Genomic DNA, 26,123 nt, shown 5'->3' with positions numbered 1-26,123 from the left:
ACAGGGAAAGGCATGCCATGTTAGAGGAGGGCAAGGGAGGGGGCACTCTGATACCCACCTGCATTCTTGGTGGTCAAATACATCATTCGCTTCTTTTTCTTTCCTGAAAGGCTGCCGCATAGGGTCCCTGGCCATAGGGAGATGGGTGAGTGAGGCAGACAGGGCCCTGTCAGATCCCAGATTGGAGGTGTGGGGTAGGGGGGACCTCCTACCTGAGTTTGGTGTCAGCTCCAGGTCCCTCTTGACAAATGCTTTCCGCTTCTCCTCCAGCAGCTGGCTGGGAATGAGCCCAGCACTGCCCCCTTCGACATGGCATGCCTGAAACGGACATGAGACCAAGATCTGCCTGAGCAAGAGGACCCCTCCCTGTGCCCTCGCCCTCCCATGCACCATACCTGGAGAGATGCGGGGGTGCCCGCAGCTCACCTGCCACCAGTTGGCATCATCCTGGTTTACGATCTGGAGCAAGTCCCCGGCGTTGAAGCGCAGGCCTGCTTCCTTGCAGGGGATGAGGCTGTCTCGGGCCGGGTCATAGTCAAAGTGACATTTCACAAATACCTGGGCCCAGGAATCAGCAAAGGGTCGGGGGAAGGGTCAGCAGAAGGCTGCAGGTGGAGGTCTACCCCATGCCCCCTCTTTTCACAAAGACATAAGGGGCAATGGAACTGTCCCCCTGCAGGAGTGATGCCTCCAGGCCTGCTCATGCTCCTCCCTGGTGCCAACCTCCCTTTGCATCTAGTACTACAGGATTCAGATCTCAGGACCAAGGATGTGGGACCACCAAGTAGGGGACAGGACCCTTGCACCTAATCCTGGATCCCTCCCTCCACTCACCCTCTCCCCTTGGAGAAGGGCTCTGGTGCAGGGCGAGAGACCCAATAGGATAGGTAGACAGAGCAGCCACACCCCCAGAATTGACCAACCAGGAGACAGCTGTCCAGGACATATGACAACCCCACCCTGCGCACGCGCACAAACGTGAAGAACGCTGACCACAACTCAGGCGCTCTCTCATACACTTGTACCCCAGGCTGTGGCTGCGTGCATAATGCCAGCCAATGTGGGAGCATGTGCAGGTGCAGCAGAGGCAGAGGCCTGTCCGCGGCTGCGGTCAGCTGCCCCTGGGCTGCAGGTCCCACCCCCATCTTCCCTGGAGGAAACCAGTAGGAGAGGAGAGCCTCCGTGAGACCTGCAACCCTGACAGCCAGGAGGCTCAGCCATCCCTTGGGCCTTGTGCTGGGTGAGGGGCCCACCTGGCGGGGCAGATGGGGCTCCTGGTAGCTGGGCAGGATCTTGAGGATGACACTGCCACTGGCATTGCGCAGGAGCTCCTGCAGTGCGCGGGGGTCACTGCCCACTGGCTGCCCGTTCACCTCCTTGATGATGTCACCCACATGCAGCAGGCCTTGCTGAGCCACCATGCCCCCATGCAGAATGCGCGCGATCACCAGCTCGCCGCCCTCCACGCGGAACGTTACACCCTGGAGGTCAGAGGGAGTGTAAGATGAGGCCCCAATTGCTCCAAGTCAGAATCTTCAAATAGTCTCCTAATAGCTCCTCCATTCCTGTCCCTACCCACCCACCCCCGCCCTCACAAAGTCCTCCTCCATCCTTCTGCCTAAATTCTTCACTTACAGCAGGTACTAATGGGGGGAGAGGTGGGCAGACTGGAGAGGTGCGGACACAGGTGTGTGTGCAGTGTCTATGGTCTCCTGGGTCTTCCCCCGACCCTTTGCTGCATCGATCCTTCCCTGCACAAAGCTGGCCCCATCTTCATCTTCAGACCATGCTTGGCCTTTTTTGTCCGCTCATTGGTTATTCTCAATTCCCCCACCCTCACCAGCACCACCTCTGGCCCTGCCCAGTCCTCACCAGATGTTCTCCGGCTGTCTTGCGGATGCCCACCATGCGCACAGCGTCGGGAGGTACAGGCTGGTTGCTGAATGTAGGGTCCAGGCCAGGGCTGGGGGGTGGTGTCTCATAGGTCTTTGAGGCCACAGAGTCGTGCGTCTCCAGGAGGGACTGGGGGGTGGTGGGAAGAGAAGGGACAATGGGGCAGTGTCCCGGGTCTCTTCCCATCCCAGATCCAACTTCCTGCTGGCCCATCCAACAGCAGCATGCCCCGGTCCACCCACCTCCTGCTCCCTCACCCCAGCCCTAGCAGCCAGGAACCTGGAAGTGGGGCTCCTGGAGGATGTGGGCCAGCTCGGCGGCTGTGCTGCTCTGCTCAGCCAGCTGCGCCAGGTCCCGCAGGATCTCCTGCACCAGCTCCAGGTTGTTGTCTCTCACGGCCTCCAGCTTCGTCTCCTCCAACCTCTCATGGGCCTGGGGGTGGAAGCAGAACAGGTGGGGCTAGGAGCTTCCCCAGGAGCCCTGGGACACCAAGCAGGGTCCTCCCTCAGCCCCCAGGCATTTTCCCCATCCCACCCTCCAGCCCCCAGCTTCAGCTCCTCACTCACTGACAATCATACCCACACGTGCACATGCATTCCTTGCTGTCTCCTTTCTTCCCCAAAATTACTAGGACCTAGTTTAGGGAAGGAAGAAACCAAAGGACAAACCTTCCTTTCCATCCCCTTGCCACAGAGGGTCATTAGAAGTTACCAAATTGTCCCCAGCTCCCAGGACCCTATATGCATTGGCATTCAAAGATGGCTTCTTCCACCAGACATCATGGTTGGGTGGGGCCTTGAAGACCCTGAAGCCCAGGATGAGGAAATTAGGGAGGTAGAATAACTTTCCCAGGGTCAATGGGACTTGAACTTGCGTCTCCAGGCCCTCAACTCAGTGTTCCCAGCGAATGAGGGGACAGGAAATCAGAACACGGTGCCAGGAGCAGGCCCTGCACCTATTTGTTGCTCTGCTGGCTCCGGGCTCCATACCAAGGAGCGCTGAAAACGGAAAAGGAATCCTTCGCCAGTGACCAGCCCAGTGGGGAGTGTTAGGTTAGATGGGTCAGGATGAAAGGAATTCCATTTCAAGAATATATATGAAGACCATTTTTCCCCTCTGAATCTTTGAAAGATCATTGCAGACAACACAAGCCACTTTACCCCAAAGTATTTCAGCATGTATTTCATAGGAACAAAGACATTCTGCTGCATAAACCACAATACCATTATCACCTGCAAGAAATTTAACATCGATTCATTAATACATTATGTAAGACAGTCCACATTCAAATGTTCACTCTTGTCCCAAAAGTATCCTTTATAATTTTATTTTTTCTGATTCAGGATCTAATTGATGATCATATGTTGTATTTGGTTGACACATCTTTTTATTCTCCTCTAATCTAGAACAGATCCCAATAACTTTTAGACTTTCAGAACATTTGTTGTTTTATTTTTTTTTGTTTCTGTTTTTGTTTTGTAGGGACAGGGTCTCACTACGTTGCCTAGGCTAGTCTCAAACTCTTGGCTTCAAGCGATCCTCCCGCTTCAGGCTCCCAAAGCCTGAGATTACAGGCATGAGCCACTGCACCCAGCCTAGACATTTTTAGACTCCAGGCCAGTAGTTTTTAGGATGCTCTACCACTAGATTTAGTTGATTGTTTCCTCATGATTAGACTTACGTTAATCCTATTGACAAGAGGTCTACGTAGGTGATCTTGTGTCTTTGTGTCTTTCCCATACTTTGAGACTGTGACTATGCTGTTCCCCAAAAATCCTTCACCAATGGATTTAGTGTCAATTTATGACCCTTGCCTAAATGAGTTATTATACTGGAGGTTGCAAAATAGTGATTACCTAATTCCCATCATTCCTTCTACATTTATTGGCATTCTACTATAAGAATGAGCTTTTCAGCCAGGCACAGTGGCTCACGCCTGTAATCCCTGCACTTTGGGAGGCCAAGGCAGGTGGATTACCTGAGGTCAGGAGTTTGCAAAACAGCCTGGCCAACATGGTGAAACCTCGTTTCTACTACAGATATAAAAAATTAGCCTGGCGTAGTGGTGGGCGCCTGTAATCCCAGCTACTCAGGAGGCTGAGGCAGGAGAACCGCTTGAACCTGGGAGGTGGAGGTTGCAATGAGCCGAGATCGTGCCATTGCACTCCAGCCTGGGCAACAAGAGCAAAACTCCAGCTCAAAAAAGAAAAAAAAAAAAAAAAAAAAAAAGAATGAGCTCTTCTTTTCTCCCTACCACCTTACTCCTCTTTCTCTCCTTCTCTCTCTCATGATATCACTATGAATTTTTTTTATTCCATGTGTTCTAATCCATTACGATCACTATCTTCGTTGACCCAGTTTATCCCAAATTTGTCCAGTGGGAGCCCCATTCACACCTCTGTCCTGTTGACATGTTCCCATCAGTCCTTGAGCATCTTCTTCCCTTCTGGCACAGGCTCATCTGATGCATTCCCTACCCCAGGTCTGGAATCAGCAATTTCTCCAAGGAACCCTGATTCCTTTTAGTAGGAGATAGTATTTAGAAACCAAGATGTGGACACTCAATACCCATTGTTTCTGGGCATCATTTCTTTGGCAGTCATTAGTAGATACTAATGGCTCCAAATAAAATTAAAGGATTTTTCTCATCTTCCCCCATTCCATATTTGTGTCTCCCTTCTCCTTCAGTGAGAACTTATTTCCCAATAACATCAGTATATTTACTTATTTGTTCTGTCCTTCAATATTCAAAGCAGTTTCAAAATTGCTATACAACTGCTACTACCTATCACAAATCTATTAGTAAAAATCAGCCGGGAAGGGTAGTAGGGGCGTAAGGGATAAAAGACTACACACTGGGTACAGTGTATACTGCTTGGGTGATTGGTGCATCAAAATCTCAGAAATCACCACTAAAGGCCAGGTGCGGTGGCTCATGCCTGTAATCCCGCACTTTGGGAAGCCAAGGCAGGAGGATCACCTGAGGTCAGGAGTTCGAGACGAGCCTGACCAACATGGTGAAACACCATCTCTACCAAAAATACAAAATTAGTTGGGCATGGTGGCACACGCCTGTAATCCCAGCTACTCAGGAGGCTGAGTCATGAGAATCACGTGGACCCGGGAGGCAGAGGTTGCAAGGAGCTGAGATCACGCCACTGCACTCCAGCCTGGGCAACAGAGCAAGATTCTGTTTCCAAAAAAAAAAAATTAAATAAATATATTGCCCTTTCTTACATAAAACATAGAACACTGTATATACCCTTTGATACCCTAGGGCTTTTATTTAACTGGTTTGGTTTTCTGGCTTTTTATTTAAAAATATGTCATAGAAATCACTCCATGAAACTGCATGGAGATCTTCCTTTATTAATTATTATTGTTAGTTTGTTTGAGACGGAGTCTTGCTCTGTCACGCAGGATGGAGTGCAGTGGCGCAATCTCGGCTCACTGCAACCTCTGCCTCCCAGGTTGGGATTACAGGCATGAACCACCATGCCCATCTTATTATTTTAATTACTGCATTTGACTCCATTGCATGACTGGATTCCTGTAATTTATACAACCAGTCTCCATGGGTATTTAGGTTGTTTCTAATACTTTGCTATTGCAAATAATGTTGCAGTAAATGACTCTGGCATAGTATTCTATATCTGCGGAGAAGATCTTCCATGTAAATTCCTAGAAGTCTTGCAGGGTCAAGCAGCAAATACATACGTAATTTTCTTAGATATTGACAAATTCCCCTCCATGGGACTTTGGCCAGTTTGCTCTCCTGCTAGCACTGTATGAGGGATTTTCTTGAAGCTCACCACCAGAGTGTTGATCAAACATTTGCATGTCTGCCAATCACATGGAGGAGAAATGATCTCTCAGTGGGGCTTACTTTGCATTTTGCTTATTATGAGTAAAGTCAAACATCTCTCCATATGATTCAGGACCATCTGTATATCTTTTTCTGTGAACTGTCTACTCATGTCTTTCCCAATTTTTCTGTCAGGTCTTGGTTTTTATTCTTTTCCCTATTTTAAAAAATGTTTTCTCTCTATTGGGAAAATTAGCCCTTTGTGATATTTCTTGCAAATGATTTCCCCCAGTTTGCCACTTGTCTTTTGACTCTGCTTGTGGTGTTTTTGCATGCAAAAAAAAAAAAAAAAAAATTTAGGTCAGGTGCAGTGGTTCACACCTGCAATCCCAACACTTTGGGAGGTGAAGGAGGGAGGACTGCTTGAGCCCAGGAGTTCAAGACCAGCCTGGGTAAGATGGGAAGCCCCTGTTGCTACAAAATATTTTAAAAATTCACCTGAGCATTTTTAATCCTCATTTTAATGCATGGTGGCATGCATCTGATGTTCCTGCTACTCTTACTTGGGAGGCTGAGGTGGAAGGATCGCTTGAACCCAGGAGATTGAGGCTGCAGTGAGCACTGTTTGCACTACTGCACTCCAGCCTGAGTGACAGAGCAAGATCCTGGCTCAAAAAACAAATTTTTTAATGTGGGTGAATTTAATAATCTTTCATGCATCTGAATTTTGAGGCATAGTTTTTTGTTTTTTTGTTTTTTTTTTAAGGGAGGGCTCTTCCCATATACAGAGCCTTGTTTTCTTCTAGGACGTGTATGATTTATATTTTCACATAGAGATCTCTGATCCGCTTGGAGTTTATTCTGATATATGATGTGAGGAATAAATACACTTTGATATCTTTCAAAATGACTATCCAGATGTTCCAATACCATTTATTAAAAATTCATGGCAGGGCACAATGGCTCACACCTGTAATCCCAGCACTTTGGGAGGCCAAGGCAGGAGGATCACTTGAGCCCAGGAGTTCAAGACAGCAAGACCCCATCTCTATTTTTAAAAATTTTTTTAATTAAAAAAATTCAAAAGAAAACTGTTTGATTTTTTTTAGGTGTGAGAATAGTAGTGTAGCTTTAAAGAATCCTTTTCAGTTGAGCCCAGGAGTTTATATACACAATGAAACACTTGCAGATACAATCTATTATGGCTGAGATGTACTCCAAAACAATGGAGGAGAGAGGGAAGCTGGTAAAGGTGTGGATGAAACAAGATTATGCATGACTTGTTGAATGTTGAAGTGGGGTGCTAGGTGATGGAGGTTCAGGATATATTCTTAAATTTTTTCATAATAGAAAATTTGTTTAGCCATGAGATGGTGAGATTTGATTAATACTTCATAAGACTGCTGTGAGGATTTGGTGAGATGGACACAGTGCCTGGCAGACAGCAGGTGCTCAATAAAGGTTAGATGCTTTCTGCCTTCTCTTTTCCCAAACAGGCCAGGGAACAGCACCCCACATGGCCCCACAGCCTCCCATACCATCCTCTGCCGGGTGGGCAGCATTTTAGACTGACATCCACAACCTACTGGGGAAACAGACAACTGATGGGGCAAAGGAGTAGCATTTGGGGAAAGGAACAAGCCCCAGAGGGCTGGTCTTCCACAGAGCCCTATGTGACTTTCAGTCATTTAGCTCGGCCCAGCCTATGGAGCCCCAGAGTGAGGGAGGCATCCCAGCTCTGGCTCTATTACCCTGTGCCTAGGACAATGTTGGAATCAAAGCCCAAATAACTGAGTGTCAAGAATAAACAATGGCACTCAGGCAGCAACAATCTCACCACGGCAACCCTTGCATGGCTCTTTTGGGTTAACAGGACCCAGCTCTGGCACAGGTTTCCTGATGTGAGCATTATAGAGGTCACTCATTTTGACTTTAGCACTATCTGGTCCATGGATGGAGGACAAGTTTTCCGAGGAGACGTGTGTGATCAAGGGGGAAGCCAGGGTGCCTCCTAAGCTGCTTACCTCCTATCTTTGACTTAATGACATTCCCACCATGGGCTAATCCATTCCTCCTCCTGTGGCCACCCCTGGACGTTTTATACCCACAGATATGAAAGCACAACTCTCCAAGCTCAACCTCATAGCCCAGAGGAAACTTTAAACATTTAATCATTCAAATACAAAACCAACAACTCAGTAGGCTGAACTAAACAAATAATTTTTTTTTTTTTTAGATGGAGTCTCACTCTGTAGCCCAAATTGGAGTGCAGTGGCACAGTCTTGGCTCACTGCAACCTCCACTTCCTGGGCTCAAGCAATTCTTGTGCTTCAACCTCCTGAGTAGCTGGGACTACAGGCACGCGCCACCACCCCTGGCTAATTTTTTATATTTTAGTTGAGATGAGGTTTCACCATGTGGCCCAGGCTAGTCACAAATTCCTGAGCTCAGGTGATCTGCCTGCCTTGGCCTCCCAAAGTGCTGGAATTACAGGCGTGAGCCACCACACCTGGCCTAAATTAGATTTTTTAAATGATATAACAAGGATCTAAGAGAACCCACCACCCAAACTAAAAAACAAAGCTCTTGTCAATATCCTACATCTAACCACATGCCCCACTCACCCTTCCCACTTGCAGAAATCAACTTTTTTTTTTTTTTTTTTTTTTTTGAGACAGAGTCTCACTCTATCGCCCAGCCTGGAGTGCAATGGCACAATCTCGGCTCACTGCAACCTACACCTCCCGGGTTCAAGCGATTCTCCTGCCTCAGCCTCTCGAGTAGCTGGGATTACAGCATGCACCAACACACCCGGCTAATTTTGTATTTTTAGTAGAGACGGGGTTTCTCCATGTTGGTGAGGCTGGCCTTGAACTCCAGACCTCAGGTGATCCGCCCGGCTCAGCCTCCCAAAGTGCTGGGATTACAGGCATGAGCCACCATGCCCAGCTGAAAGCACCATCTTGATTTAGTGTGTTTGTCATTCCCTGGCTTCCCAGTTAAAGAGTTTTAATATGTCTGTATGTATTCTACATACTTCTGAAATTCTGAAATGAATATAGTTAATAAAAAGGGAATCGTGTCTGTCCAAATGCGTTTTTTTTTGAGACCGAGTCTCACTCTGTTGCCCAGGCTGGAGTGCAGTGGCACAATCTCAGCTCACTGCAACCTCCGTCTCCCGGGTTCACGCCATTCTCCTGCCTCAGCCTCCCGAGTAGCTGGGACTACAGGCATGCACCACCACGCCTGGCTAATTTTTTGTAATTTTAGTAGAGACGGGGTTTCACCATGTTAGCCAGGATGGTCTCGATCTCCTGAACTGGTGATCCACCCACCTCGGCCTCCCAAAGTGCTAGGATTACAGGCGTGAGCCACCGCACCCGGCCGTATTTTCTATGACATAAAAAAAGGGGGGAATCATGATTTTATCCATCCCTGGGGTCTGATTTTTTTTCACTTAACATTAAGTGAACAATTATTTCCCTTACTACTTTTTTACTCACTATTATTTTGCTAAGACTTCTTCTTTTTCATGTTAAGTGACATATGGCCCAGAACTAGAAGAGTGATTTGAATTTCTGTGGTAGCCATTCATTTCATTCTGCTCTGAAAATTATCCTCAGCAAAGCAGGGGCTCAAGCTCATGGTAGACCAGAAGCTTGGGTGGGAGACACAGCTAGTTTATAGTGGCGCCAGCCTGCACTCTGTTCTGTTTGCTCCCAATCCAGAGCTGTAGCAGGCTGCAAATGCAAACACTACACAGTAATTTCACTGAAAAGTTTTCCCTCTGCCCTCCACTCCAACCCCCCGATCATGGCAAAAGACAGGGAATTCCTATTTGAAGCCCTGGTTCATAATTAAATAGTGAAATTAAAAGCTGAAAGATGTCCCAGAGAGTAGTGTGTCAGAAAGTAAAGTAACTCTTTAATCTGGGTTTGACAGATGTGACTTGCTTTAGCCAATGGGCCATTATCAAATGTGAGCAGAGGCTTAGAAAGTGCTTGTGACTGGAGGCTTGTACTTCCTTGCTTGTGAGACTACCATGTGAAGGTGGCTGAGGATGAGAGACCCTCCTAGAGGATGAGAGACCACATGGAAAGGGGTCTGGCCATCCCAGACATTGCAGTTTTCCCAGCTAAGACACCAGATATGTGAGTGAGGCCATCCCGGACCACCCAGCCCCAGCTAAGCAAGCCCAGGCCAGAAGAACCACCCAACCAACCCACAAAATCAGGGGAATTAAATCACAGTTGTTTTAAGCCATGACACAGCACGATGGTTACACAGCAAAAGTGAACTGATACACTGGCCTCACCACTACACCCTCTGCTTGTCATGTCCCCTTGTCAGAGCCCCTATCTTAGTGACCTCCCTAGACCTTTATTCTTCTAGGGCCCTGTCTTGCTTTCCCAGGTCTTCCACCCTAGCCTCCCCACAGAACAAGAGGCCTCCCTGTGAACTCCAGTCTGAAGCTAAGATTATAACAACTCTTCCTGATTCAAAAAGCACTTCTGGCCGGGCGTGGTGGCTCATGCCTGTAATCCCTGCACTTTGGGAGGGGGCCGAGGTGGGTGGATCACCTGAGGTCAGGAGTTCAAGGCCAGCCTGGCCAACATGGTGAAACCCCATCTCTACTAAAAATACACAAATTAGCCAGGGATGGTGGGCCTGTAATCCCAGCTACTCAGGAGGCTGAGGCAGGAGAATCGCTTGAACCTGGGAGGCAGAGGTTGCAGTGATCCGAGACTGCACCATTGCACTCCAGCCTGGGCAACAAAGCAAGACTCCGTCTCAAAAAAAAAAAAACTTCCACTTCCATAACCCCCACCTAGCCCCACCACGACTCCGAGGGATAGGTATCATTCTCCCCACTTCTCAAAAGAAATAACTGGGCCGGGCGTGGTGGCTCACACCTGTAATCCTACCACTTTAGGAAGCCAAGGTGGGAGGATCACTTGAGCTCAGGAGTTCAAGACCAGCCTGGGCAACATGGTGAGACCTCACCTTTCTTTTAAAATAAATACATAAAGAAATATTAATTTTTTAAAAATTCCTCCATAAGAAATAACTGAAGTTCAGAGAGGTTGACAGATATAACAAACTCACAAAGCCGGTCAGTGGAATCTTCTGACTCCAAGCCCTGTGTTCTTTCTTCTTCATCTCATGTGAATTAGTTCACACCAGCCTTCACATGCCTCTCAGCTGTCCCCATTAGTAACAATTTTTCTGAATTTCTGAATGTCCCCTGCCTTGGATTCCTCACCTTGGCCTTGTCTGCAGCTGGAACACCTGCTGCTGGATCCATGTCAGCCCTCCCAGATGCCAGCCACCTGCCAGGGCCGCCACTTGCTGTGTGCAGCCAACTGCCTGGACTTCTGATCTCTCTGCCAGACTTGACTTCCTTTAGGGCCTTTAACCCTCTGGGTTTGTATCCTCAGGCCCTGCCCCTCCCTGGTCCCAGATCTACCCAGCCTGGCCCCTCCTACACTGTCTGCCACATCCCCAGACAGAGTCAAGCCCAGCTCCACAGCGTAAGGGAGGGAGGCCAACAGCTACCACATGTGGCTCCAATCTGATTTCATTCCTGTGGGTTTCTGGGCCACTTCACCAAGTTTTTGCAGCTGGATCTTTGATCACAGTGCTTTGTCTATTAGGTTAGAAATTTGTCTGTGTACACATAATGATTAAAATTGGTGAGGAGGAGGAAGTAGGTCCCATTGTCCAATGCAGGGAGCTCTGAGAGACACTGTCTTTGATGAGAGGAGTGGCAAATTTACATTGCAAAGGCTCACCCATACAAGGACAGAAGAAATGTATGGCTTTTTTTTTTCCAGTGGGCTCAGGTAGGCTCCTTTATGGAGATTCACTTCCTGTTTGTTTCACCACCACAGGGAGAAAGAAGTTACTGGATTGCCTTAGCCCATTAGCCTCGTACTGGGGGTCTCAGAGGGGAAGAAACGTCCATACTGTCTTCTATTGTGCTCTACGAATCCGGAACCATACCAGGAATTTCTTGGAAAAAATCCTGACCAGCTTCTCGCCAAAAACGTTTCTAGAGAAGGGAGTTTACTTACAATGTGACACAGCACATTGGTTCATTCTCAATTAGGCTTTACTATGAGGTCCCAGGACTGGGGCATCGTGGTGTCCAGTGAAAGGAAGACAGACTTGGGCTTCATCAGGAAAACAAACTATCTGGCAGTTCACTGCCATAACCCCAGCACTGTGCCTGGTATGTGGCGAGTGCAAAATAGGTATTTGATGGATGGATGGATGGATGGGTGGATGGATGGATGGACAAATGAGTGAATGACATAGCCAGCCAGCCAGCAAACCCATCATTAGAGAGCTGTCGAGTGGACTGTCGAGTGGACTGGACCAGAGAGGAATGCTATCAAGGGGGACCCTGCTTTGAAGGGTATTGGCAAGAGGGCTGTCTCATTCTGAGACTCTGCCATCACAAAGCAGAGTCTCACTGTCTCACTGTGGAGACAATAGCTAAAGTACCCAGAGGTGATGTGGGCTCATAAACCCAACTCTGAAATCAATTTTGGAAAGTTACAGATGTTGAGGTTCAAAACTGCACATATTCATCAATTTCATTGCCAAGTGTCCATTCTAGAGAAACCCTCAAATGCATGCAGAAGCAGATGGATATGAGGATGTTCACTGCAGCACTGTTTTTAAGAGAGCAAAATCAGCAGTGACATACACATCTCTCAGGAAGGGAACCAATAAACAAACAGCTCTATTCATATATTAGAACAGGGGTCCCCAACCCCCAAGCCATGGACCAGTACTGATCCGTGGCCTGTTAGGAAGTAGGTGAACAGCAGGAGGTGAGCAAGCATTACTGCCTGAGCTCCACCTCCTGTCAGATCAGTGGTGGCATTAGATTCTCATAGGGGCACCAACCCTACCGTGAACTGCATGTGCCAGGGATCTAGGTTGTGTGCTCCTTATGAGAAGTCTAACAAATGCCTGATGATCTGAGTGGAACAGTTGCATACCAAAACCACCCCCGTCACCCTGATACGTGGAAAAATTGTCTTCCACACAACTGGTCCCTGGTGCCAAAAAGGTTGGGGACTGCTGTATCAGAACACCACACCGCAGTTCAAATGAATCTCCCTATCTCTATCTATATCTATACTTAGGTCGATAGCTGTACTACTTGTATGAAATAGAAATCTCAAAAACAGAAGCACCTTACACTATCATTTCATTTATATAAAATTTAAAAGCACACGTAATGGCCAGGCATGGTGGCTCACGCCTGTAATCCCAGCACTTTGGGAGGCTGAGGCAGGCGAATCATGAGGTCAGGAGTTCGAGACCAGCCTGGCCAATATGGTGAAACCCTGTCTCTACTAAAAAAAAAAAAAAAAAATACAAAAATGGCCAGGTACGGCGGCTCACACCTATAATCCCAGCACTTTGGGAGGCCAAGGCAGGCGGATTGCGAGGTCAAGAGATCGAGACCATCCTGGCCAACATGGTGAAACCCCATCTCTACTAAAAATACAAAAATTAGCTGGGCATGGTAGCGCATGCCTGTAGTCCTAGCTACTTGGTAGGCTAAGGCAGGAGAATCGCTTGAACCCAGGAGGCGGAGGTTGCAGTGAGCTGAGATTGTGCCACTGCACTCCAGCCCAGTGACAGAGTGAGATTCCATCTCAAAAAATATATATATATATACACACACAAATTAGCCGGGCACGGTGGTGCATTACTGTAGTCCCAGCTACTCGGGAGGCTGAGGCAGAAGAATCGCTTCAACTTGGGAGGTGGAGGTTGCAGTGAGCCGAGATTGCGCCACTGCACTCTAGCCTGGGTAACAGAGTGAGACTCCAGAGGAAAAAAAAAAAAAAAAAAAAAAAAGCACACATAACAAAGGTAGAGCCAGTCATGGTGGCTCATGCCTATAATCCCAGTGCTTTGGGAGGCTGAGAGGATCACTTGAGGCCAGAAGTTTGAGACTAGCCTGGACAACATAGCAAGACCCTGCCCCTACAAAAAAATTTAAAAATTAGCCAGGCATGGTGGTACATATTTGTAGCCCCAGTTACTCAGGAGGCTAAGGCAGGAGGATCATTTGAGCCCAGGAGTTCCAGGCTGCAGTGAGCTATAATTGTTCCACTGTACTCCAACCTGGGAGATGGAATAAGACCCTGTCTCAAAAAAAATCCCACAAAGGTATATTGTTTACAGCTAAACACATATGTAGGCAAGATAAGCCAACATTCAATGAAATGACATCAATCTCTAGGCAGTGGTTACCTGTGGGAAGGGAATGAAGTGAAAATGAGGAAGGGGAGAGGCATTAACTGTGTCAAACTTTTTATTTATTTATTTATTTTTTTTTTTGAGACAGTGTCTCACTCGGTCACCCAGGCTGGACTGTAGTGGCATGATCATGGCTCATTGCAGCCTCGACCTACCCAGCTCAAGCAACTCTCCTGCCTCAGCCTCTTGAGTAGTTGGGACTACAGGTGAATGCCACCATGCTTGGCTAATTCTATTTTTTTATAGAGACAGGATTTCACCATGTTGATCAGGCTGGTCTTGAAATCCTGAGCTCAAATGATCCACCCACCTTGGTCTCCCAAAGTGCTGGGACTAAAGCTGTAAGCCACACCGTGCCGTGTGCCTCATACTTTTTATTTCTTAAGAAGAAATGGCAAGAGTCAAAACAAACATTATTAACATTTTGGAGATGGGTACTCAGGAGTTTGTTATTTTTTTATACTCTTTTGTATTTATTCATTCAACAAATATTCAGTGAGCACCTACTATGTGTCAGGCATTTTGTAGGCTCTGGGGATACTGCAGTGAATCAAAAAGACAAACATTCCTGCCTTCATGGAAGTCTCTATGTTTGAAATGTGTATAACTGTTATTATTTATTTACTTACTTATTGAAGACGAGCTCTCACTATGTTACATGAACTGCACTTGAGCTTCCTGGCCTCAAGCAATGCTCTCACCTCAGCCTCCAGAGTAGCTGGGACTACAGGTGCGTGCCCCTACTCCCAGCTTCTTGTCTTTATCTTTAGTAAATGAGTAGGATCTTCGATTGCTGAATGAAAAGCACCCTGCCTTTCTCCAATCTCCTCCAACCTGCTCAGTTTTCTCTTTCCCAGAACTTCCCACTATTAAACCTCTGCAACTTTTCATCTTTCGCTGTTAACAATCTTCCCAAGTCTTCAACCATTCCACAGATAATGTGAATAGGCTACAACCCAAGGACACGGTGTCCCCTGCAGCAGCAATCCCCACTCCAGTGGGACGTGGTCCTCCACATCCCATGCCAGGGCCAGCCATAGCCAGCCTGTGACAGAGTCCCCACTCTATAGAAAACCCACCACCTGGCTGTACCTTCTTTCTCCCTACCCTTGCTGTCATTGCCGACTTCCTGGTCACCTCCACCACCATGCACTGAAAACCCTGGGGACTGCCTCAGTCTTCTCCCCACCCTGACGCCTGCCATAGCCCTACATGCCAATAGGTGTGTGGACAAGCCCATCCCACTCCTGAGCCTTCCATTTCTGGGTGTCTTCAACACTGATGACCTACCTGTCCACTGCAGCCCCACTCTACATTATCATGGCATCCCTAGAACTGTCCTCCTTGGAAAACTTTCACCTCCTACCTCCCTTCCTTTGACCTTGGTCTTTTTCTCCTCCATCTATATCCCCACCATCACCCCTCAAATACTCTGTGACCTCAGAGAGCCACCGAGCCTTCACCTCCATTTTCTCCCTGTTCTGCCTCTTTCCAGCCTGGGCCTCTTTTCTCTGAGCCTCTCTCACCAGCTCCCTTCACAATTCCCTGCATCCGACTTCCACAGCCCCAGGCCAGCACACGCCCTGGACCAAAGCCCCCGCTCCTTTCTCTTCCTCTCTGGATGGAGTCACCTCCACTCTGGGAAATCGGGCACCTGACATGGACAGTCGAGGTCCCCATCCATTTAATTCCTTCTCCCTTTCAGTGACCAGTCAAACCTTCCCTTCTGAATCTTCCTGCTCCATCTCTGATCCCTAATTCCCAGGAGAGGACTGTTCCACCTTCACCAAGAAATCTGAGCAATTAGGTCTGATTTCCCACAGCTCCCAGCCTTGCCTCCAACGCAGCCATGGGCACCATCCCCACCTCCCTGCCTCAGGAGAGGGGGCATCCTTCCACACTCCCTGGGGCAGGATCCCAGGTGCCTTACTGTCCCCTAGCCCTTACTGCCAAACACCAAGTTCCACCAGTTTACCCTAAGGTCTGGGACCACAGCTCCAGTTCAGGTTCTCAGCATCTTATACTGAATCCACTAAAGAGCCACTAACTGACCTCTCCAGCTTCAGATATAACCCCCCAACAGTCCTCCACATGGCTGCCAAAACACCCACATTTGGCCATCACATCCCTACTTAAATAATGTAAAGCCTGCCAGGCACAGTGGCTCATGCCTGTAATCCCAGCACTTTGGAAGGCTGAGGCAGGCAGATCACCTGAGGTCAGGAATTGGAGACCAGCCTGACCAACATGGAGAAACCCCATCTCTACTAAAACTACAAAATTAGCTGGGCGTGGTGGCACATGCCTGTAATCCCAGCTACTCAGGAGACTGAGGCAGAAGAATCACTTGAACTCAGGAGGTGGAGGTTGCAGTGAGCCAAGATCACGCCATTGCACTCCAGCCTGGGCAACAAGAGCAAAACTCCTTCTCAAAACAAAACAAAACAAAAAAAACCACAAAGCCTCCCTGATACTCACAGAAGGATGCCCAAGCACCCACATACAGCCCCCAGCGCCCTCCAGACCTGCCAACCTTTGCACAGCTCGCATTGTCTCACACTTGAGGCTCAGCCTCACACCAGCACTTCCAATCCCCTGCACACTCCTGACTCTTACCTCTGTGCTTCTGCTCAAGCTCTTCTGTGGCCCAGAATGCCCTCCCCCTCTTCCTCATTCTTCCACTCAGCTCAAGTGGTCCTTCCTCCAGGAAGCCCTCCTCACCCACCCCAGGCTGGGTTAGACACCTGTCCTTTATGCTCCCAAAATGCATAGTGTATCCACCTCTATCACTGTCATTACCAAATTGTCCTGTAATTTTCTCTTTTAGTGAATCTCTCCCCAACCTGATACGTGGCAGGTGACCTTAGAAAGACATGCACACAAAACGCCCAAAGGCAGGACAGGCAAGATGAATTCTAGAGATTCTCCAACATGTGCATGCTAGCCCGCACCAATCACACACTCCACAAGCTGGCAGTCACCAAACATCCACCCACGCACTCACCAGACAGGTGTGGGGGCAGCCCCCTCTACCTGCAGCCACTCAGGTCATCACCTGGGCATGATTTTCTTCTACAATCCCCTTCAGGGGGGCCTCTTGTGCCACATGTCCCATTCCCAGAGCCCTCTGTAGCTAATACCCCATCCCCTACTGTGCCTCCCCAAGCACAGTGCCCTTCTGCCCACCTCCCTGGAGCACTGTACCTTGGCCAGGGATCTTACTATGGGACTTTCCATAATGCCTCGAAGGAAGATCAGGTCCAGGTCTGCAGCCCCCGTGGCATTGGGGAGGGATCCCAAATTGTCCAGGACTTGCTGCATGGCTGGGGGAAGGTATGGGCAGTGAGATACATAGGTACCAGCTGGGTACAGAAGACCAAAACACACCACAATACTTGCCACTTCCCCACCCCCATGTCCCACAGAAGGCAGCCCCTCCCCGGCAACATTCCCCTCCCCGGCAACATTCCCCTCCCTGCCCAGCACAGGCACCCCAGGCCCTTCAATGCCTGGGACAGGGATCCTGGAGGAAGGGGACAGTTTCCTTGGCCTGTTCTCTCCACCCTAGGTAATGCCAGCCTGAGCAGGTGGGAGGCTCCAGGCAGCTGGAAGAGACTCTGAGGTGGAGAGAAGGGAGAAAGGGAAGCAGATGTCAGGTTGCAGGTCCTGCCCTGCACCAGAAAACCACAAGCTGTTGGGTGGATCACTTGAGGCCAGGAGTTCAAGACCAGCCTGGGCAACAAGGCAAAACCCCATCTCTACTAAAAATACCAAAATTAGCCAGGCATAGTGGTGTAGGTCTGTAATTCTAGCTACTCAGGAGGCTGAGGCAGGAGAACTGCTTGAACCTGTGAGGCAGAGATTGCAGTGAGCTGAGATCACGCCACTGCACTCCAGCCTGGGTGGCAGAGCAAGACTGTCTCTGGCCGGGCGCGGTGGCTCACGCCTGTAATCCCAGCACTTTGGGAGGCCGAAGCGGGTGGATTGCCTGAGGTCAAGAGTTCAAGACCAGCCTGGCCAACACAGGGAAACCCTGTCTCCACTAAAAATACAAAAAATTAGCTGGGCGTAGTGGCAGGCGCCTGTAATCCCAGCTACTTGGGAGGCTGAGGCAGGAAAATCGCTTGAACCCAGGAGGCGGAGGTTGCAGTAAGCTGAGATCCTGCCATTGCACTCCAGCCTGGGCGACAGAGCAAGACTCCGTCTCAAAAAAAAAAAGAAAAAAGAAAAGAAAACCACAAGCTCCTCACTCAACCTCTAGATGGGCTGAAGCCCAGGGCTCAGCCACCTGTACCTGGCAGGCTCAAGGATGAGACAGACAGTACTCGGAGCAAGTCCCTGAGTACAGGCCCAGAGTCATGCAGGCAGCCACACAGGAGCCAGGGCCTGCAGCCTCCAGTCTAAGCACCACTAATTCAGTGTGACATTGTACAAGTCACTGTCCCTCACTGGCCTCAGTCTTTCCTGCCTGTAAAATGGATGGATTGGGCTAGATGATGTCTACAGGCCTTCGGCTCTGAGTGACAATGATCTATAATCACTGAGAAATTAACATGGATGATAGGAAGTCAAAGCTGAGGCCTGGAACGCTGGCAGGAGCTAGGGAAACAGGCACTGGAGGCCTTGGTGTGACCCAAAGGCCGAGGTCACACCAAGTCATCACAGGGATAAGCAAACTCTCAGCCCGTAATGGGACATAACGGAGAACACGATAACACCTGCAGCTGGGCCACAACAACGCCCCCGAGACCTGAGGTGAGGGCTGCCTTCACTCACTGACAGAGGTGGGAGTTCCAGGCTGTGGCAAGTTCCGGGGAAAGGAAGCGAGAAGCAGAATGTGCCCAGCTGGGGGCAGAGATGGGCGAAGGGTATCATTACTCTGCCACCATGCCGCCCATGCCTACATCTGCATAACAGTACCCAAGCCACGGAGGACGGCGGAGGATGCACCCCTGGCGCCTCTCAATGCTCTTGTCAGTGCCCCCCTCCTCCAGGAAGGAACAGGAGTGGGGAGGAGGGGGCACTGGAACTGGAGCTGGCAGAGATGGTTCAGGGACTCCTGGACTCCCATCTCCTTCCTCCTCCTGTTCCCTGCCTTCTCCAGAAAAAAAGTGCAAGCTTGCCCTTCAGACCCTTCTTGCCCAGGCCGGGGCTTGGCATTGGTCAGAGACCTGCGAGGCCCTCAGTGGGCTCTGAAAGAGGCCAGGGCAGGGACCCTTCCCTTCCTGCCAGGGTATGCCAGATTCCCTCCGTCAGTTATCTGGGGGAGGACTGAGCCAAGGGAGTTGATGCCCTCTGCCCAGGACAGCTCTCCTGAAGGTGCCCTCAGATGACCTCTCCCAGGCCACCCTCCCCAGATGCCCCGACTCTGCTGGAGGAAGGTAGGCTAAGGGGCCAGCTGCCCCGCCCCCATCTGGCCCGCCCTTCCCTACCTTCCCTCTGGAGCTCCGCTTCCTCAGAAGACTCCAGGGATATACCCTCCAAGGAGACCCCGCTGCCTGGGCTGCCTGCCATGGCGGTCCCCAGACCCGGGGACTCCCGGAGTGTCCTACACGCCGCCGTCTACCGCCTCCCCAGCCAAAGCCTGGCTGGGCTGGGGAAGGCGGGAGTCGAGGAGCGCCCTCTGAGGAACCAGCCAATGGGAAGGCTCAGCCGCCGTGACCGCCTTGCTGATTGGCTAAAGCCCTGACTGGCGCTGCGCGGTGCAGAGCAGGCGGTAACCCGGGTGGGAGAAGAGTGGTGGGAGGGAGCCCTAGTCCCACAGATTGCCCGATCCTCAGCATGTCAGTGTCGGTGGGGATGGGGAGGAAGCGGCTAACAGGAAGTTTTGGGGAGGGGGTAGGCATGCTGCCCCTTCAAGACTGGCGCGGTACTCCGAGACCCTCCCCTCACAGCCAGCTTCAGGAGACCCGAGGGAGAAAAGTCTTGGCCCATCTTGTCCCTGTACCCTCTTTTCTAGAAGCCCCTCCTCTAATACACCCCATGCCACCTCCTCCCTATGCCCTCTGACCTCTGCTCTCAGTCCCCTCTCCAGGCCCTGTTTCCTTTATAATAGTCCCTCAGTCTAAGGAAGTCCCCAAGAACCACTCAGCCCTCCACCGGGAGGCAGCCTCACTTGGGCATGGGGCAAATACCTCAAGCCTCAGACGCCTCCCCCTACCCACCCTTGGTCAGCCACTGGGAGGCAGGGTATGTGGGGGAGGTGGCATCGCTGTGGGTAGGGATGGTGCCCCACCCCTGCTTACCCCTCGCCTCACAGCAGCTTCTTCCCCTCCCCCATCTCCCATGAGCTCTTCCCCTTAATGAAGGGGATGATGCCCAGGAAGCAAGTCAGGCATCTTGGAACTCAGTTCCCCAGAAAGGAAAAGTGAGGGCATATTTGCACACAGGGAAAAGTGTGGGCAGAAGGGAAGGACTCAGCTCCGCTCCGGTGACCCCATTCCTCTGAGATCTTGTGCCCAAGAGGCCACCATCAGGATACTGAAGCCTCCACTCAGACATTCCCTGAGGAGTGGCACCAGGTCGCATTGCACCCCTGGTTGCCATGGCAGTAGAATTACACACCAGGACAGTAACCCAGGGATGGAGGAGAGATTTAAAGGGACAGCTCCACCTGAAAGCAGCCACATATCCCAGCCTTGATCCAAAAAAGGGAGGGAATCTGGTGACAGGGGAAGAGGGAGCAAGGCTGCAGGTCAAGAGATGCCAGGTTCAGGATCTCTAAGTTCTCAGCCCAGTGCCACTGCCCATTTATCTCCCAAGTCTCAGGAAAAGGGCCCCTGACTCTACCCAAAGTAGATATGGGGTCTCCCTGCAAGAGGAATACACCCATACCCTTTCCCTCCCTTCAACCATACTGACCCATGGGGAAGGGCAGAAAAAGGACCTTATTAGCTTTGCCCTTTGCAGAGTCCAAGGCAGGGATCTCCCAGGGGAGGAGGAGGGAAGGGGAGCCTGAACTCAGAGGCAGGGACACAGCTGTCTCTCTATCCTGTGGGAAGTATAATGACCACCAGATAATAAGGGGCAGAATCCACCATTAGATTTTTGAAGTTGGGAGCTAATATAGCTCAGGATAGGACAGAGGCTGCCTGAAGGAAGAAAAACACTTTGTACTTCTTCCTTTGAATATGAGAAGCCAGGAGCAGCCCCTCGAACAACATGAAGGGGAGCAGGAGCCCCAGGAGTCCTTTGAGGAAGCAGAACCCACCGCCACACCCCAAGGCTCCACTCCCTGTCCCCCATCCTCCCCCACCACGCCCCCATCAAGTGGTCTGCAACAACGAAGCCAAATTGCTGGGCTTGCTCCTCCTCCTACGCCCCAGTCAGGCACTATTGGTGGGTTTACTGGGCAGTCCCAGCTGGAGAGGCCATTAAGCACAGGCTCAGGGGTGGGTTTAATTAATGCCTAAGCAGCTTACAGTGGGGCCTAAGCAGGCTGAAAGAGGCAGGGAGACCCCAGGGAGCCCAGCAGGCTGGACAGGAGATGGGAGACTGAGCCCTCTGATGCTGCAGAAGCTGGAGACATTGGTGCCATTCCTCCACTGCAAGGAGAAGAGGCCTTTCCTGGACAAGTGTACCACAGTTTAGGCCCTGGCTCACTCCCTTCACTTTCTCGGAGAGGAGGCACAGAGGAATCATTCTACCCAAAGTGGCAGCCCTGGAACCTCTGGCAGAGGCAGTAGTGGGGCCTAGAGCAAGGGAATGAGCTGCATGGGAGGGAGGCATCCAGGCAGGGGTAAGTTCAGACAACTCAGAGCAGAACCATAGCAGTTCCCAGCTGCCCGGGCCTCAGAGGGCCTCTAGCACCAGGAACTTAACCTTCTGGGGTCCTGCGTGCACTACGGGAATCCATGAGCCCCTAGAGTAGAATATACTTTTGTGCATGGATGTATATGTCTACGATGAGGGCTCACTGCTGTCACCAGATTCTAAGTGACTCAGGACCAATAAAAGTTAAGAACAGGCCAGGTGTGGTGGCTCATGCCTGTAATCCCAGCACTTTGGGAGGCCAAGGCAGGTGGATCACCTGAGGTCAGGACAGCCTGGCCAACATGGTGAAACCTAGTCTCTACAAAAATACAAAAATTAGCTGGGCATGATAGCAGGTGCCTGTAATCCCAGCTACTTGGGAGGCTGAGGCAGGAGAATCACTTGAACCTGGGAGGTGAAGGTTGCAGTGAGCCGAGATCCCACCACTGCCCTCCAGCCTGGGCAACAGAGGGAGACTCCATCTCAAAAAAAAAAAAAAAAAAAAAGAAAAAGAAAAAGAAAAAAGTTAAGAACACTGATCTTGTCCCATCATCTCATCTTAGGGAAATCTCAGGTCTTCAAAGGGAGGTGACTGTTTCAAGGACACAGGGTTAATGCCAAAATAACAACTCAGGCCAGGCACAGTGGCTCACACCTGTAATCCCAGTACTTTGGGAGGTCGAGGTGGGTGGAGTACTTGAGCTCAGGAGTTTGAGACCAGCATGGGCAACATTATTGTCTTTACGAAAAATACAAAAATTAGCTGGGCATGGTGGTGCACACCTGTAGTCCCAGCTACTTGGGAGGCTGAGGTGGGAGAATGGCTTGAGGCTGGTAGGCAGAGGTTGCAGTGAGCCAAGCTTGCGCCACTGCACTCCAGCCTAGGCTAAAGAGCCAGAACTTGCCTCAACAACAATAACAACTTGGTGGCAGCGGCAGCAACAGCAGCATAATAATTATGACTATTCCTAAAAGTAATGTGCTCTCCCATTACAGCCTTTGCGTCTCACAGCAGCCTCTTTACAGAAGAAGAAATGCGAGCTCCAAGAGGTTAAGCAGTTTGCCACTGAGGCTTTGCTAGTTTGTCTGAGTGGCCCACTCCCTTGTCCTAATGCCTCCTACAGAGCCACGTCCAGGTATCCTTGTATTCTTGTTCCTTCACTCACAGCTTCCTGGTCCCCAGTACCCCCTGTCCACCTCTGGCACATGCTGGCCTAGTGGGCAGCGATTATGGACTTCTCAGCCCCAGGCTGTGCTGCTGTAATCCCTCCACCCCCAAGCCATTCTCCAAGGCCCAGCTCCGGGGCCACCTCCTGAAGGCCTGGTCCTATGCCACTGCCCTCCAGCAATAGTACGGGTCACCTCTGGGGCATGCATCCCCGCCCTCCACGGAGGTGAGTTGTGCTCCAGCCCTACACTGGAGCAGGTATGGGTGTTATTCTTTCTCTTCTCCGTTCCAGCACAGGAACCCACACAGAGGAGATGGCCACAGCAGCTGCCAGAAGGAATGGCTGAGTGGTAGGGTGGACAGCAGTGGAGCCAGTTGGTTCTTATCTGGAGCTGTGCAAGTGCCCACCCCTAAGTCCTCGCCTGGCACCCTCTGAACCACTGAAATAAGCTAACATCCTCACCCCCTTCTTACCAGTCTCAGAGTTGGTGGCGGCAACCGGCATGGTGAAGGAGGCAAGGGCTCTGAAACGTCTCTCCTGGAGAGGGGAGAGAGGAGGATGAGCAGATACAAGGGCAAAGCAATGGGGAAGGGAATAGGAAGAGCCTCCCCTTCAGGACGAGCCAGAAAGGTAGGGGAGAAGGTGCTGCCCAGAAAGTGGGGGTTGGAGAACAACAATGATTCCAACGGTCCTGGGAAGCAGGAAGAGCAGGTATTACTTGCCTATTTCTCTGAGGAGGAGGAGACCAGGGGGGATAAGGGAGGTTAACTGATTTGCCCAAGTTCACAAAGCTAATAAGGAGAGCTAAAATGAAAATCCAGGTTTTATGACTCAAAAATAAGTATATAAATAAAGTGTTTCTTCCTGCTGTATTTTTTGTTTGTTTTTTGAAGAGGAAACAAGTAGAATTTTTAGAGGGTAAGAATATAATTTGGCTGAGCAAGGTGGCTCACGCCTATAATCCCAGCACTTTAGGAGGCTGAGGCAGGAGAATCACCTGAGCCCAGGAGTTTGAGACCCACCTGGGCAACATGGCAAGACCCCCATCTCTACAAAAAAATTAAAAATTATCCAGGTGTGGTGGTGCATGCCTATGATCCCAGCTACTTGTGGGGCTGAGGCAGGGGGATCTCTTGAGCCCAGGAGGTCGAGGCTACGGTGAACCATGATTGCGCCACTGCACTCCAGCCTGGGCAACAGAGCAAGAACCTGTCTTAAAAAAAAAAAAAAAAAAAAAGTCATTTTAAAAATAATAAAAGAGTCCAGAATTTGAGCCAAAGTAGAAAACATGCGTACTCCTAGACTGCAGGTTCCCTGAGACTCAGAACCACATTGATTTTATTTGCTTCTGGAACCTAGGCCTACCAAAGCGCCGACGTTCCACATTTATCTGGGGGGCTGACAGAGTGATATCTACCTCTCCACGGCCCCTCTGGCTGGCTCTCTCTCCTCTCTCCCTTTCTTAGCTCAGAGCTGGCACAAGGAGACCAAGTGCTCTGGGCAGAACCAAGCATGGCGTCTACAGCCCCAGTTTCCATTCCAGGGCCTCCCCAGGCTAGGAGTGGCTCCCTCGTTCTCCCAGGAGAGGGCAGGGGGTTACCCCCCACCCTTCTTCCCTTTGCCTTCCTGGGCATGTGCTGCTGGATAAAACCCTAATTCCCAGTTGCCATGACAACAGGAGGCAGTGGCTCACAGCAGGGGTGGGGAGTGGGGGGAAGCATCTGGCAGTGCCCACTTTAGGACTGAATGCCTGCTGAGTCCTGGGGGTGGGGGAACCACGGCAACTCCACCTCCCCCCAAAAGAGGATTCTTTACAGAGGACTAGTACCTGATTTCAATAAAACCCTCTCTGCTCCCATTCCCTTCTCAGGCCTGAGCTGGTCACCTGAGCTCAGGTGACAGAAATTACAAAAGTGAGGGGGTTGGTTCCCTTTCCTCCCAGCTCTGCCGCTGAGGACATGGAATAAAGGTGCTTTCAGGGAGAGGAAGGGCACCCCTATTCAGGCTACACCCAGGCTGGAAGAAATGCCCAGGATCCACTGTGCTGGCCCGTGCCCCTGGTGCCAATCTCTACTCCTAGAGAGCAGGGAGGAGGGATCCCTTCCCTCCCCCTCCCAGGCCTTGATGACCTGGAGCCTTCTCCTGGCTGGCGCTGCTCTCCCTCACCGGGTCAGAGAAGAGACTCCAGAAGTCCTCCTTCCCTAGAGCGTGGAGGGCGGGAAAAGGCAGGGAGGATCCTGTATGAAATCCCTGCGCTCAGAAGTCTTGCCCAGCCTGCCTGGGTTTTCTCCCGGGGAGTCGGTTCCCACAGCATCGGCTGGCTTTGCTCCCCCACGCCCGTCCAAGCCTCTGAGAGGGCGGGGCCTGGCTGTGTCCACAGGAGAACGGCAGTGCCAGGCAAGCTAGCCTGGCTCCGTGCCAAGGTCCTGCACCCAGACATCTGGGAACCTGCACCTCGGCTTCCAAAAGCCTGGGTCCAGATGCCCTCTCAGCTCTGCCTCCGAGATATCCACATCACCCATAGTGTCCGCAGGCGAGCGGACCAGCAGTGAAAGGGAGAGGTTTCTTCCAACCTCCCACCCATCCCTCCATCCATACACATACAAAGAGGTGCGGAGAAGAAAGGTCTAACAAAGGCGCTTTGGAGAGCGAGAGGTCGCGGGGAGGTCTGGACAGAACTGAGGGCCAGAGGATGGGGTCGAAAGGCCAGGCGGACGTGCATGCTTGGACCATCAGATCACCCCTGCCCCAGCGGACCCAGCCCTAACACCCTGGGCGCTAGGACCTGGGGGAGGGGGGCGTGTTGTGAGCCATCAAAGAAGGCTCTCTACGTGCGCGCCCGCCGGAGACCACGGATGAGGTCACTAAATGACTGCCCCGGCCAACCCCCACCCCGTCTTTATCCGCACCCCCCCCTTAATTGACCTAACTTTCTAACCCTAGCTCTTCGCTTCTGGCACCGGTCCCCTCCCAAGTCTCCAGACCCTAACCCTGGCTCCCGACCCGCCCCGCTACAGCTTGGGAAGCGGGAGAAGCAGCGCGCCCCCTTCTGCGGACCCCCTCCCAGGGAAGATTGTGGTGTTGGCTGCCTAGGGGGACCAGGGGGCCACCGGGACCCAGCGCAACCTCTGTCTCGCTCCCCAACCCCCGGAAGCGCTAACAGCACGGTTCTTACGTAATGCCGGGCTTCTAAGTACCCCCAACCCGCACAGCCCCCG

General features: G+C 50.9%; 1 protein-coding gene across 6 annotated transcripts in view; it reads right to left on the bottom strand.

Moving 5' to 3' along the window:
- Positions 1-26,123, bottom strand: part of MPP2 (MAGUK p55 scaffold protein 2) — a 42,015-nt gene that overhangs the window by 5,674 nt on the left and 10,218 nt on the right. For 2 of the 6 annotated variants that reach the window (XM_031011179.3, XM_031011181.3), the window contains 9 exons: positions 23,379-23,442; positions 17,189-17,307; positions 3,054-3,125; positions 2,173-2,325; positions 1,873-2,022; positions 1,254-1,481; positions 427-558; positions 213-318; positions 59-127 (listed from right to left, as the gene is read on the bottom strand). In XM_031011179.3, coding sequence (XP_030867039.2) covers positions 59-127; positions 213-318; positions 427-558; positions 1,254-1,481; positions 1,873-2,022; positions 2,173-2,325; positions 3,054-3,125; positions 17,189-17,307; positions 23,379-23,442 — 1,093 coding nt within the window. Of the gene's footprint in view, positions 1-58; positions 128-212; positions 319-426; positions 559-1,253; positions 1,482-1,872; positions 2,023-2,172; positions 2,326-3,053; positions 3,126-17,188; positions 17,308-19,416; positions 19,598-23,378; positions 23,443-26,123 lie in introns of those variants that run through there. The other 4 variants (XM_055387995.2, XM_055387999.2, XM_031011182.3 and 1 more) reach the window with 4 other exon arrangements.

The sequence above is a fragment of the Gorilla gorilla genome, chromosome 4, assembly GCF_029281585.2.
Source record: "Gorilla gorilla gorilla isolate KB3781 chromosome 4, NHGRI_mGorGor1-v2.1_pri, whole genome shotgun sequence".
Lineage (NCBI taxonomy): Eukaryota > Metazoa > Chordata > Mammalia > Primates > Hominidae > Gorilla > Gorilla gorilla.
Note: the sequence above shows the minus strand (reverse complement) of the source record. Positions and strands in the feature narration are given on the sequence as shown.